This window comes from Gigantopelta aegis, chromosome 1 (genome assembly GCF_016097555.1).
Source record: "Gigantopelta aegis isolate Gae_Host chromosome 1, Gae_host_genome, whole genome shotgun sequence".
In the NCBI taxonomy this organism is placed as follows: Eukaryota; Metazoa; Mollusca; class Gastropoda; order Neomphalida; family Peltospiridae; genus Gigantopelta; species Gigantopelta aegis.
Genome location: NC_054699.1, coordinates 20,822,005 through 20,835,260, shown reverse-complemented (window position 1 = coordinate 20,835,260; position 13,256 = coordinate 20,822,005). Strand labels below are relative to the sequence as shown.

Below are 13,256 nucleotides of genomic sequence, written 5' to 3'. Positions count from 1 at the left end.
GCAGGGCTCACCCTTCACACTGCCAAATTAGCCAATTGCCAATTTTTATACCTCATCCCCGTGACATGCAGGGCTCACCCTTCACACTGCCAAATGAGCCAATTGCCAATTTTTATACCTCATCCCCCCGACATGTAGGGCTCACCCTTCACACTGCCAAATGAGCCAATTGCCAATTTTTATACCTCATTCCCCCCGACATGCAGGGCTCACCCTTCACACTGCCAAATGAGCTAATTGCTCATTCCCCCCGACATGCAGGGCTCACCCTTCACACTGCCAAATGAGCCAATTGCCAATTTTTATACCTCATTCCCCCCGACATGCAGGGCTCACCCTTCACACTGCCAAATGAGCCAATTGCCAATTTTTATACCTCATCCCCCCGACATGTAGGGCTCACCCTTCACACTGCCAAATGAGCCAATTGCCAATTTTTATACCTCATTCCCCCCGACATGCAGGGCTCACCCTTCACACTGCCAAATGAGCCAATTGCCAATTTTTATACCTCATCCCCCCGACATGTAGGGCTCACCCTTCACACTGCCAAATGAGCCAATTGCCAATTTTTATACCTCATCCCCCCGACATGCAGGGCTCACCCTTCACACTGCCAGATGAGCCAATTGCCAATTTTTATACCTCATCCCCCCGACATGCAGGGCTCACCCTTCACACTGCCAAATTAGCCAGTTGCCAATTTTTATACAAAGTGACTACAACATTTAGCATTTGGTTAATAACATTTTCTTTTAATTAGTCACTTTTAAATAAGTTTCAAGGAAATACTCTTTATATATACATGTGAAAATATCAAAACAGTTCTTTCTGGTGTGAGGGGCGGGTTGTAGCCCAGTGGTAAAGCGCTCGCTTGATGTGCGATCGGTCTAGGATCGATCGCCGTCGGTGGACCCATTGGGCTATTTCTCGTTCTAACCAGTGCTACACACTGCCAAATGAGCCAATTGCAAATTTTTATACAAAGTGACTACAACATTTAATATTTTGCTAATAAAATTTTCTTTAAATTAGCCATTTTGTAATATTTTTCAAAAAAATACTCTACATAACTGAAAATTGGCTAAACCAGAAGGAAGGAAATGTTTTATTTAACGACGCACTTAACACAGTTTATTTACAGTTATATTGGCTAAAATAGAGGCTAAAACTAGAGTGTAAGCCCTGGACATAATCTTTTGCAGGGCTCACCCTGTCCTATTGCCAGATTAGGCTATTGTTAATTTTTATACAAAGTGGCTAAAACATTTAGTATTTGGCTAATGAAATTTTCTTTCAGTTAGTCACTTTTAAATAATTTTCAAGGAAATATTCTTTATTTAAGGATTGTCTGTTATTTCTTTTATGTTCATCGGGGTATGAACAAAACAAATCATCCGCAAACTGTGTGAATCGGCGAAGCTGTTGTCATATAAGTTTGCTGATGATTTTTTTTTTTTTCATACCTAGATTAATGTAAAAGAAATAACAAACAATACTTATAATTAAATTTGAAACATACTTACTAATAATAACATTAAAATTTCATATTTTATTTTGAATAAATTTTTTGGGTTAGAACAATAACACTCAAAATAAGACAAATTACTGATATAAAATGACGTCATCAGATACGACGTTTCCTGACGACATAATTGTTACATTCATCGAGAAATGAACAAACATCCGTTGCTACATCTTGACCAATGGGATAATGTTATATTGTAATGAATGTAACAGAAATTTAAATATATACATTTGTAAATTGGCCAGAACAAATTTTTTTCCAGTGTGAGCATTGCTTTTGTAACATTGAGATACGTTTTATAAACAATTTTTTTTTTTTTTTAAATAATTAGATTATTCATATCATTTTACATTACAAATTATTTCATTTATAAAATTAATAATAAAAAAAATTAATTAATTATTATTATTACATTTATTTATGCATTTTACATTACAAACTATTTCATTTATAAAATAATTGTTTTATTAATTATTATTATTACATGTATTTTTAATTATTTTTTTATAACTTGTATGGATGCACCTTACTTAGTTTCATACTTACACATACATCCAATTATGGTTCAAGCACGCTGGCTTGGGCACACACCTCAGCTTTCTGGGCTGTCTTGTCCAGGACAGTCAGTCAGTGGTTAGTGAGAGAGAAGTCAGTGTAGTGGCCTTACGCCTACCCAATGAGTCGTTAAAACTCGTTCTGGGTGGGAGCCATTCCCGGGATGTGAACCCAGTACCTACTAGTGTCATAATGGCATTTAACCACTATGCCACCTAGGGTGTTAATTGCTTTATGGTGGTCGAAACATTTATTTCTTCGAGATTCTTGTTACCATGGCAACAAAAGTTGTTAATGGCTTCATGCCTGTATCCATAGCAATATTATTATTAGCATGTGTTCAGGTACAGATTTCTTTACCTCCAGCTTACACAATACTTATTTCTTGCAAAAAGTTATCAGTTTGGCATATTATCCTGGTGTTCACAGTAACTCTAAATGCAATTTAAAAGAAACACAAAAAAGGTATGTATTTCGGTCACTTTAATGCATGTGAAAACAACTTTTCTGTTTTAGAGAGAAAAATCTTTGAAAACCATTTAGCGCTATAGATCACTGTTTCAAATATGTCATTTTTGTTTTCCAGGCACAGGCATTGAAGCAGCGAGCTATCGACGGATCCGGAAGATGTGGTATGGGCGAAAATTTACATTTTACTGGGCTCCAACTTAACAGATTCACTGTGTATTTGAAGGGGGGGGGGGGGGGGGGGCACTGTCAGTTACATGGGCTCTTGGGTTCTTCTGAGTGAAAGGATTACTTTATTAATTAAATTATTAACTATTAGCTATATAAGGGGCAGGACGTAGCCCAGTGGTAAAGTGCTCACTTAATGTGCCGTCGGTTTGGGATCGACCCATTGGGCTATTTCTCACTCCAGCCAGTGCACCACGACTGGTGCATCAAAGGCCGTGGTATGTGCTATCCTGTTTATGGGATGGTGCTTATATAAAAGATCCCTTGCTGCTAATTGAAAAGAGTAGCCCATGAAATGGCGACAGCGAGTTTCCTCCCTCAGTATTTGTGTGGTCCTTAACCATATATCCGACGCCATATAACCGTAAATAAAATGTGTTGAGTGCATCGTTAAATAAAACATTTCCTTCCTTATATGGGCTGCATACATGTATTTGAAGACCCAAACCTGTTAGGTGGGGTGGGGGAAAGATAATTTTGAATTTTAGGAAGGAAGAAAATGTTTTATTTAATGATATGCAGATATTGAGTGAGGAAACCCACAGTTGCCACTTCATGGACTACTCTTTTCGATTAGCAGCAAGGGATCTTTTATATGCACCATCCCATAAACAGGATAGCATATACCATGGCCTTTGATGTACCAGTCGTGGTATTATGTCCCACTTGGCATTATATCTATTCTAAGTGGTATCACTTTGATATGTACCAGATATTTTTAACCATATGGGTAATAAATGAAGTTATGTATTAGTGGTCACATTTAGTGGTATATTGGATTACAGTTAAGAAAAGGTTATGGTTAGGTCAGTCAACTGTTTGGTTAGGTCAATCATTTATGTATTGGGTTAAGAAAAACATTATGGTTAGGTCAGTGATCTGGTTGTTTGGTTAAGAAACAGTTATGGTTAGGTCAGTGAACTGGTTGTGAACTGGTTGTTTGGTTAAGAAATGTTTATGGTTAGATCAGTGAACTGGTTGTTTGGTTAAGAAAAGGTTATGGTTAGGTCATACAAAATTATGGCTAGGTCAACCAAAACTTTGTTGGGTTGAGAAATTGTTATGGTTAAGTAAAAAAAAATGTTAGGTAAACCGAACCAGGTGAAACACGTTGTCTTATTCAACTGTGTTAGTATCACAACCAAAAATTCTATTCAACCTGAGCTATGGAGAATATGGCTCAGGTTGAATAGCATATTTGTTGTGCTAGCACCAGGTAAGTACATGTATGATTAATAATGAAAAGTAGAAACTAAGTTTGTTCGGTTAAGAAAATGTTTTGGTATGGTCAAAAATATTTGACAGTTAGGTGAAACAATTTACATATACGAACTGTGAAGAAAAATCTCACAAATGAACAACAACAAATCGGATGTTGATTGCGCGAACCGTGCACGAGAAAACAAACCGAACCAAAATGATAACGGTCACGTGATATACCAATGTCTGTGACATTGAAATGGAAATATCCCCTCTAAAAATAAATTGGACCTCGCTTGCTTAACGTTTTTTTCTCAACAGAACGTCTTGTGAAAAAATGCTAAAAATGCATTTCGTGGTTTTACAAACATCAGGATTATCAAAAAGCACTTCAGGTGAATGGAAATGTGTATTCTAAATAATAAAATGTAAGTAAAGTGCAATTATATTTGTGACAAATGGGGTTTAATAGCGAAAAACAACGCCGTAATGGTTAACAAATAGCCGTAACTAGGGTGTGTCCCTTTAAGAAAAGATTTTGGTCAGGTCAAAAACATGTTATGGTTAGGTGAAACAACTGTTTGTTTGGTTAAGAAAACATTTTGGTGAGGCCAAAAATAGTTTATGTTTAGGTGAAACAACTGTTTGTTTGGTTAATAAAAGATTATTGACAGGTCAAGAAAATGTTATCGTTAAGTCAAACAGCTGATTGTTAGGTTTATTGATGTGTCAAGAAAAGGTTATCATTAAGTCAAACAACTGATTGTTAGGTTAATAAAAGATTACTGATAAGGTTATCATTAAGTCAAACAACTGATTGTTAGGTTAATAAAAGATTATTGATAAGGTTATCGTTAAGTCAAACAACTGATTGTTAGGTTAATAAAAGATTACTGATAAGGTTATCGTTAAGTCAAACAACTGATTGTTAACTTAATAAAAGATTACTGATACGGTTATCGTTAAGTCAAACAACTGATTGTTAGGTTAATAAAAGATTATAGATAAGGTTATCGTTAAGTCAAACAACTGATTGTTAGGTTAATAAAAGATTACTGATAAGGTTATCGTTAAGTCAAACAACTGATTGTTAGGTTAATAAAAGATTACTGATAAGGTTATCGTTAAGTCAAACAACTGATTGTTAGGTTAATAAAAGATTATTGATAAGGTTATCGTTAAGTCAAACAACTGATTGTTAGGTTAATAAGAGATTATTGATAAGGTTATCGTTAAGTCAAACAACTGATTGTTAGGTTAATAAAAGATTACTGATAAGGTTATCGTTAAGTCAAACAACTGATTGTTAGGTTAATAAAAGATTACTGATAAGGTTATCGTTAAGTCAAACAACTGATTGTTAGGTTAATAAGAGATTATTGATAAGGTTATCGTTAAGTCAAACAACTGATTGTTAGGTTAATAAAAGATTACTGATAAGGTTATCGTTAAGTCAAACAACTGATTGTTAGGTTAATAAAGGTTATCGTTAAGTCAAACAACTGATTGTTAGATTACTGATAAGGTTATCGTTAAGTCAAACAACTGATTGTTAGGTTAATAAAAGATTACTGATAAGGTTATCGTTAAGTCAAACAACTGATTGTTAGGTTAATAAAAGATTACTGATAAGGTTATCGTTAAGTCAAACAACTGATTGTTAGGTTAATAAAAGATTACTGATAAGGTTATCGTTAAGTCAAACAACTGATTGTTAGGTTAATAAAAGATTACTGATAAGGTTATCGTTAAGTCAAACAACTGATTGTTAGGTTAATAAAAGATTATTGATAGGTCAAGAAACAGATACGGTTAGGTCAAACAACTGATTGTTAGGTTAATAAAAGATTATCGATAGGTCAAGAAACAGATACAGTTAGGTCAAACAACTGATTGTTAGGTTAATAAAAGATAGGTCAAGAAACAGTTATGGTTAGGTCAATTAGCTGGTTGTATTTTCAGGGTCACAAAGAAGACAGTGTCGTCGGTTGAGTCAGTCCAGTCACACGAGTGAACTCCGACCGAAGGTTTGGGAAATGACCACTCGCAATAAATTAGCAGGTAACGCACGTCAGTTTGCGAAATGACCACTCGTAAATTAGCAGGTAAAGCATGTCTGTTTGGAAATTGACCACTCGCAATAAATTAGCTAGTAAAGCACGTCAGTTTGGGAAATAACCGCTCGCAATAAATTGGCAGGTAAAGCATGTCAGTTTGGGAAATGACCACTAGCAATAAATTAGCAGATAAAGCACGTCAGTTTGCGAAATGGCCACTCACAATAAATTAGCAGGTAAAGCATGTCTGTTTGGAAATTGACCACTCGCAATAAATTAGCTAGTAAAGCACGTCATTTTGGGAAATAACCGCTTGCAATAAATTGGCAGGTAAAGCATGTCAGTTTGGGAAATGACCACTAGCAATAAATTAGCAGATAAAGCACGTCAGTTTGCGAAATGGCCACTCACAATAAATTAGCAGGTAAAGCGCGACCATTTGGGAAATTACCACTCGCAATAAATTAGCATGTCAGTTTTGGAAATGACCACTCGCAATAAATTAGCATGTAAAACACGTCAGTTTGGGATATGTCCACTCGCAATAAATTAGCAGATAAAGCACGTCAGTTTGGGAAATGACCACTCGCAATAAATTAGCAGATAAAGCATGTCAGTTTGCGAAATGACCACTCGCAATAAATTAGCATGTCAGTTTTGGAAATGACCACTCGCAATAAATTAGCATGTAAAACACGTCAGTTTGGGATATGACCACTCGCAATAAATTAGCAGGTAAAGCACGTCAGTTTGGGAAATGACCACTCGCAATAAATTAGCAGATAAAGCACGTCAGTTTGTGAAATGACCACTCGCAATAAATTAGCAGATAAAGCATGTCAGTTTGCGAAATGACCACTCGCAATAAATTAGCATGTCAGTTTTGGAAATGACCACTCGCAATAAATTAGCATGTAAAACACGTCAGTTTGGGATATGACCACTCGCAATAAATTAGCAGGTAAAGCACGTCAGTTTAGAAAATGACCACTCGCAATAAATTAGCAGATAAAGCACGTCAGTTTGTGAAATGACCACTCGCAATAAATTAGCAGATAAAGCATGTCAGTTTGCGAAATGACCACTCGCAATAAATTAGCATGTCAAGTGTGTCTGGATGAATCTACTGCACACGAGAGATGTCAGTTAAGCAGGCGCATGTGCAGGAAATCATGCGGGGTGGAGTTTGTACTGTGGCAAAATGTTTCCTTGCGTGGAGGAGTTTTAATCCCCCAAACTCTTCCCCGCTCCCATCACATGAGACCTCTGAGCAAAACAAATATTTTAGATTTTTTTACTGGCCTGATGGGCGGGATGTAGCCCAGTGGTAAAGCGCTCGCTTGATGTGCAGTCGGTCTGGGGTCAACCCCTGTTCTTGTGCGCATTGGGTTATCTCTTGTTGCACCCATTGCACCATGTCTGGTATATCAGAGGCCGTGATATATGCTATCCTGTTTGTGGAATGGTGCATATGAAAGATCCCTTGCTACTAATCGAAAAATGTTGCGGGTTTCCTCACTAAGACTATATGTCAATATTACCAAATGTTTGACATCCAATAGCCGATGATTAATAAATCAATGTGCTCTAGTGGAGTCGTTAAACAATACAACCTTTAACTTATTTTCTACTGGCCTGAGTGACTAGTATCCTAGTCCAAATGAAATATAAATTTTTGCACCATTTTATTTAATTCATACACAATAAATATAACTCAACCAGCTGTCATTTTTGGGGGTTATATTATTTGAAAAATACAGTGTACATACTACCATTTTTTTCTTTGGCCTTTTTCAGCTTAATATATATTTTTTACATTTCTGAAAAATAAAAGCATACTGACATGTACTTATCATTCTCTACTTAATATAGAATTCAGATCCCAATTTACATGTATTTATGTCATTTAGGGCCTCCACGAGTCCAACATATTGGACTCGAGTACTCGAAGGTCAAACTCGTCCCAGGCCCAAGTACCCGACACTTACACTAGATGATGATGAGATTAAGGCATAAAATATAATAGCATTACTCATCTTAATTCCAGCGCTGAACATTGATGCCAAACCATGTCATTGTATTGTATTTAGAAACCGGTGTTGTGGCAGACGGACGGCCAGTTTAAAAAGAGAAACTAGTGTATGATCATATAATTATCGTGTAACTTATATCGTTGATTATAGTCAATAATTATCTACTGCTGACATTATTGTCCTACCTTGTCCATTGTATTATAGTTGCTCATTGTATACCACCTTGTATGGGCTCTCGAGTCCTTGCAAGACTCAACCCGTACCCGAGTACTCGTGGAGACGCTAATGTCATTCATTAAAATTTATACAGTATGTAACATCATCTCATGGAGAGGCATTTATATAGGTTTGTCGCCTGTTTGCCGATCCACTTCATTTATTTTAATAAATATTTCAAAAATATAATGTATTACCCTTTTCCTTTTTCACCAGGTCGTCGTCGTGTCTTGAAATACAATCGCAATGATGCTTACGAGAAAGAACTGAAGCGCGATGAATCCCGCAAAGCCATCAACCGCACCAAACGAAGGGCATGCCTGCGCGGCAAGACTCTCGCCACTGAAGACAATCTCGTGGTGGCTAAATTTGTCACCGAGGGTGACGACAGCGATTCCGAGGGCCGGTGGGAGATTAAGAAATCACAGGACGACCTGCGACAGACTCTACGCAGCGGCAAGAACAAGGGCGGGCTCATGATGAAGCTCCACTGGCGGCACCCCGTGGGAACCGACCACATGCCGCCCATGGAGGACCAGTCCGAGAGGGACGAAATGGTGGAGCCGCGCGGACTGAGGAAACGGCTGCTGATGACGAAGAAACAGATGAGAGCGATGGCGAAGCGGCGGAGGAATCGCTCAATACAGGGACAGTTCTGTGACAAGGCGCAGCAGAGGGAGCAGTACCAGCAGTTCGCCACTGACTATGAGAGTACGATGGATCAGGACCTGTGTATGCTACTGCCACAGGTAAAGTGTTAATAATAGGCAGTTATAGTTTTAATAATAAACGGAAGAATCGGTCGATACAGGGACAGTACATCAGATCAAGAGCAAGAGCTGTGTATGCGACTGCAACAGGTAAAGTGTTAATAATAGGCAGTTACAGTTTGTTATGATAATCACCATTCGTATTATTTGAATCTTCAGTTTTATATGATTCCCACTTTTGTAGTTAACCAACCAACATGGCAATACACATGATCTTCTTTACCACACTTTGACTTAATATGTTTATTTAGTCAACCATCAAACAACTAGAAAATATAACATGGTGGCAGCTTGTTGAAACGAACCATTTCTCGCACAGCTGTAAGTGTAAAAAAAAACCCACTGACATTCTTATTGCTCGATTAAATCGCCAGTCGGTCAACGAAATACGAGTATCAAAAGCGACATTAAAATGGCGCGAATTCCATTAATGGATTGGTCATCAACCGACGTTGGGGAAACATTTAGTTTATTCAAACAAACGATATAGTTATACTCTGCAGATGAAGAAATTACCGACCCAGTAAAAATTGCTCTGAAAATAAAACGGGGAATTGGTAACAAAGGACTTCGTAGATTAAATGCTTCTGGTCTATCAAATGACGAACTCGATAACCCAAACAGCCTATGGGAATATTTTGAGAAGCAGTTAAAGCTGCAAGTCAACTTCAGAGTATATAGACTAGAACTTATGCAGTTTCGCCAGAAAAGCACTGAAAGTGTAGATGAGTTTGTCACTCGTTGTAAAACATTAGCCCTAAAATGCAAATTTTCGAATCCGGAACTGCAAGAACGAATTCTTGAACTTCTCATAGCAAGTACACCATTCGAATCCTTCCAACATGACCTACTAGGCCAACCTAAAGGTTATGATCTTGCATGCGCACTAGATGAAGGAAGACGATACGAAGCAATCAGTGCAGGACACCAACAAGTTAAAGGTTTGCACACACCAAAATCTGAAAATATACTCGAATTCAAACACAAACTCAAAATGTGTTCTGATTGTGGTTTGAAGCACAAGTTCAAATCATGTCCAGCCTATCACGACACATGCATTTCGTGTGGTGCCAAAGGACATTGGTCGAAAATGTGTCGCAAAACTAAAAACCGCAAAAAGCCGAACATCCGACGAGGACGACCTAAAAGTCGTCAGCCTCATCAATGTTCACATAATCACCGCGAATTCAACGAAGTTAAAGCCAAAGAACAGTCTGACAGTGAAGAGTTCTCTCTGACCTACCACTCAATCACAGTATCAGACAAGTGCATGGATACAGTCGACAAAATGTCACGTGATAATGCCTTCACAACACTGAAAATTCAAGCACCAAATATCACAGGAACGCATAACTTGAAACTAAAAATCGACACTGGCGCTTCAGGTAATACTTTACCTATTCGAACATACAGGCAGATGTACGGTGAAAAGCCATTCGGTGAAATTCTTGAACCACTACAAAACGTAATGCTTTCAGCTTACAACGGTGAACAAATCAAATGTGTAGGAACTATCAATTTGAAATGCCAGTTCAATAACTCTAAATACCATGAATCTCTTTTCTATGTCGTGGATGTGCCAGGTCCAGCAATCGTAGGATTACCAACATGTGAAATCCTAAAATTAGTCACAATAAACTGCGAGTGTGGTACTCTTCAAATGTCAAAATCATATAATTCCATGAATGACCTGAAGAAGATATACCCACAGCAGTTTGACAACATTGGCAATTTTGAAGGAACAGTAAAACTGTACTTAAAAACAGATGCAGAGCCATACTGTGATCCTCCCAGGAAGTGCAGCATAAATCTTAAAGACAAGATCAAGGCTGAACTTGAGAAGTTAGAAGAATCAGGAGTCATACGAAAAGTCAATGAGCATACAGATTGGTGTTCGTCGATAACATACGTCACAAAGAAAGATGGATCCATCCGAGTGTGTCTCGATCCTTTTCGACTAAACCAAGCTCTTAGACGATGCCCGACTATCATACCAACACTGGAAGAAATCAATCCGACATTTGCAAAGGCAAAATTCTTCTCAAAACTGGATGCCAAGGCAGGTTATTGGTCTGTACACCTCAACAAATCCAGTCAACTCCTCACAACCTTCAGAACGCCTTTTGGAAGATTCTGCTGGACCAGATTACCGTTTGGGCTATCAGTTAGCCAAGACATCTTTCAGCAGCACATGACAGAGATACTCGAAGGTTTGCCAAGTACCGTCAGTATCACCGATGACGTGTGTGTTTGCAGAGAAACAGAAGAAGAACACGACCACAATCTAACCATGCTGATGGAAAGAGCGAAAGAAAAAGGTCTGGTTTTCAACTCTGACAAATGTTTTATCAAAAAAACATCAATCGAATTCTTCGGGAACATGTATACCGACCATGGTATCATCCCTGATCCTGCCAAAGTCAACGACATCAAAATGATGCCTACCCCAGAGATGAAAGAAGATTTACAATGCTTCTTAGGTCTCATGACGTACCTGAGCTCGTATATTCCAAATTACAGCGCAGAATCAAAACCATTGAGAGAACTACTGAAAAAAGACATATTGTTCTTCTGGGACTCCAATCACCAAGCATGTTTAGACAAGCTCAAGACTCTGGTGACTGAAGAATCATGTCTCGCCTATTATGACGTTGAACAACCCCTAACACTCGAGGTCGATGCATCTCTCAAAGGACTGGGTGCAGCACTGCTACAAGACAGGCCAATAGCATTTGCTTCCAAATCCTTGACGCCAACGCAATCGTCTTACTCAAACATCGAACGAGAAGCACTAGCCCTGGTGCATGGAATTCAGCGATTTCACACATACCTCTACGGTCGCAGATTCGTTGTAATCACTGATCACAAGCCACTTGTGATGATACATCAGAAACCACTAAATCGTGCCCCTCCACGTCTTCAACACATGTTTCTGAAGCTGACGGGTTATGATTTTGATCTGATTTACTGACCAGACAGTGAAATTACATTAGCTGATACACTATCACGACTACCAAACCCGGCGAACAACAAAGAAGTTGAGTTAGACGTCCGAGTAGACAACATGGATGTCAAATTGGATCTCATCAATTTTGGCAGTCTCAGACAAGAAGAATTGAAGAAAGAAACCAATGCCGATCCAGAACTGAACATTCTGAAAGAAGTCATCATCACAGGATGGCCAGACAACCTGAAATTACTTGTTCAAGCCATTCGTCCCTACTGGTCATACAGAGACGAGCTAGCAGTGGAAGATGGAATAATATTCAAAGGGACACAAGTTCTGATTCCAAAATCTCTACAAGGAGATATTCTCAATCAATTACACGCTTCTCATCAAGGAATCCAGAAGACACGGAAACTCGCTCGTGAATCCGTATATTGGCCGCTGATCAATAATGACATTGACAAACTTGTCAAAAGTTGTCCCTTTTGCCAGGAATTGCAATCCCAAAATGCTCCAGAACCATTACAGCCACACGAAATTCCAACAGCTCCATGGAAGAAGCTAGGAACAGATGTATTCCAGATAGAAGACAAGCACTATCTCATTGTTGCAGACTACTTCTCGAAGTACCCGTTCGTAAAGCAGATTACCACCCCAGTGACGAGCAGTGCGGTAGCTCGTGAAATGAAATCTCTGTGTGCTATATTCGGTAAACCAGACTCCATAATAAGTGATAATGGTCCACAGTTCACAGGACAGCCATTCCGCGATTTTGCCCAAGAATGGGGAATCACACTGTTGACATCATCACCGCATTATCCCAGGTCCAATGGTTTTGCTGAGCGAATGGTCGGCACAGTAAAACACATCATTATCAAATGCTTGAAAAACAATCAAGATATCGACAAAGCGCTACTGCATTTTCGAGCAACACCTGCATCGTCAAATGTACCATCGCCAGGCGAACTACTGTTTGGGAGAACCATATCGACAACATTACCATCTAGACAAGAAACAAACCTCACCACTGCAGAGCAGAGAAACGCTCTATCACGAGATCAAGAAACCATGAAATTCTACCACGATGAACATTCATTGTCCACCAACCTATCCGAAACTCTATCCAGATCAACCGGTATGCATTCAGGATCATGCAACCAAGGCATGGACTCCAAGCAAAATCCTCAAGCAAGACGACAACTCGCCCAGAGCATACCTTGTTATTACTGCCAGTGGCAGTACACTACGCCGAAA

General features: G+C 38.6%; 1 protein-coding gene across 2 annotated transcripts in view; it reads left to right on the top strand.

The window, feature by feature from the left end:
• The window catches only part of LOC121371917, a 102,109-nt gene that overhangs the window by 71,154 nt on the left and 17,699 nt on the right, over positions 1 to 13,256 (top strand). For both annotated transcript variants that reach the window (XM_041498167.1, XM_041498173.1), the window contains 3 exons: positions 2,670 to 2,715; positions 5,942 to 6,040; positions 8,502 to 9,034. In XM_041498167.1, the coding sequence (XP_041354101.1) occupies positions 2,670 to 2,715; positions 5,942 to 6,040; positions 8,502 to 9,034 (678 nt within the window). The remainder of the gene's footprint in view (positions 1 to 2,669; positions 2,716 to 5,941; positions 6,041 to 8,501; positions 9,035 to 13,256) is intronic.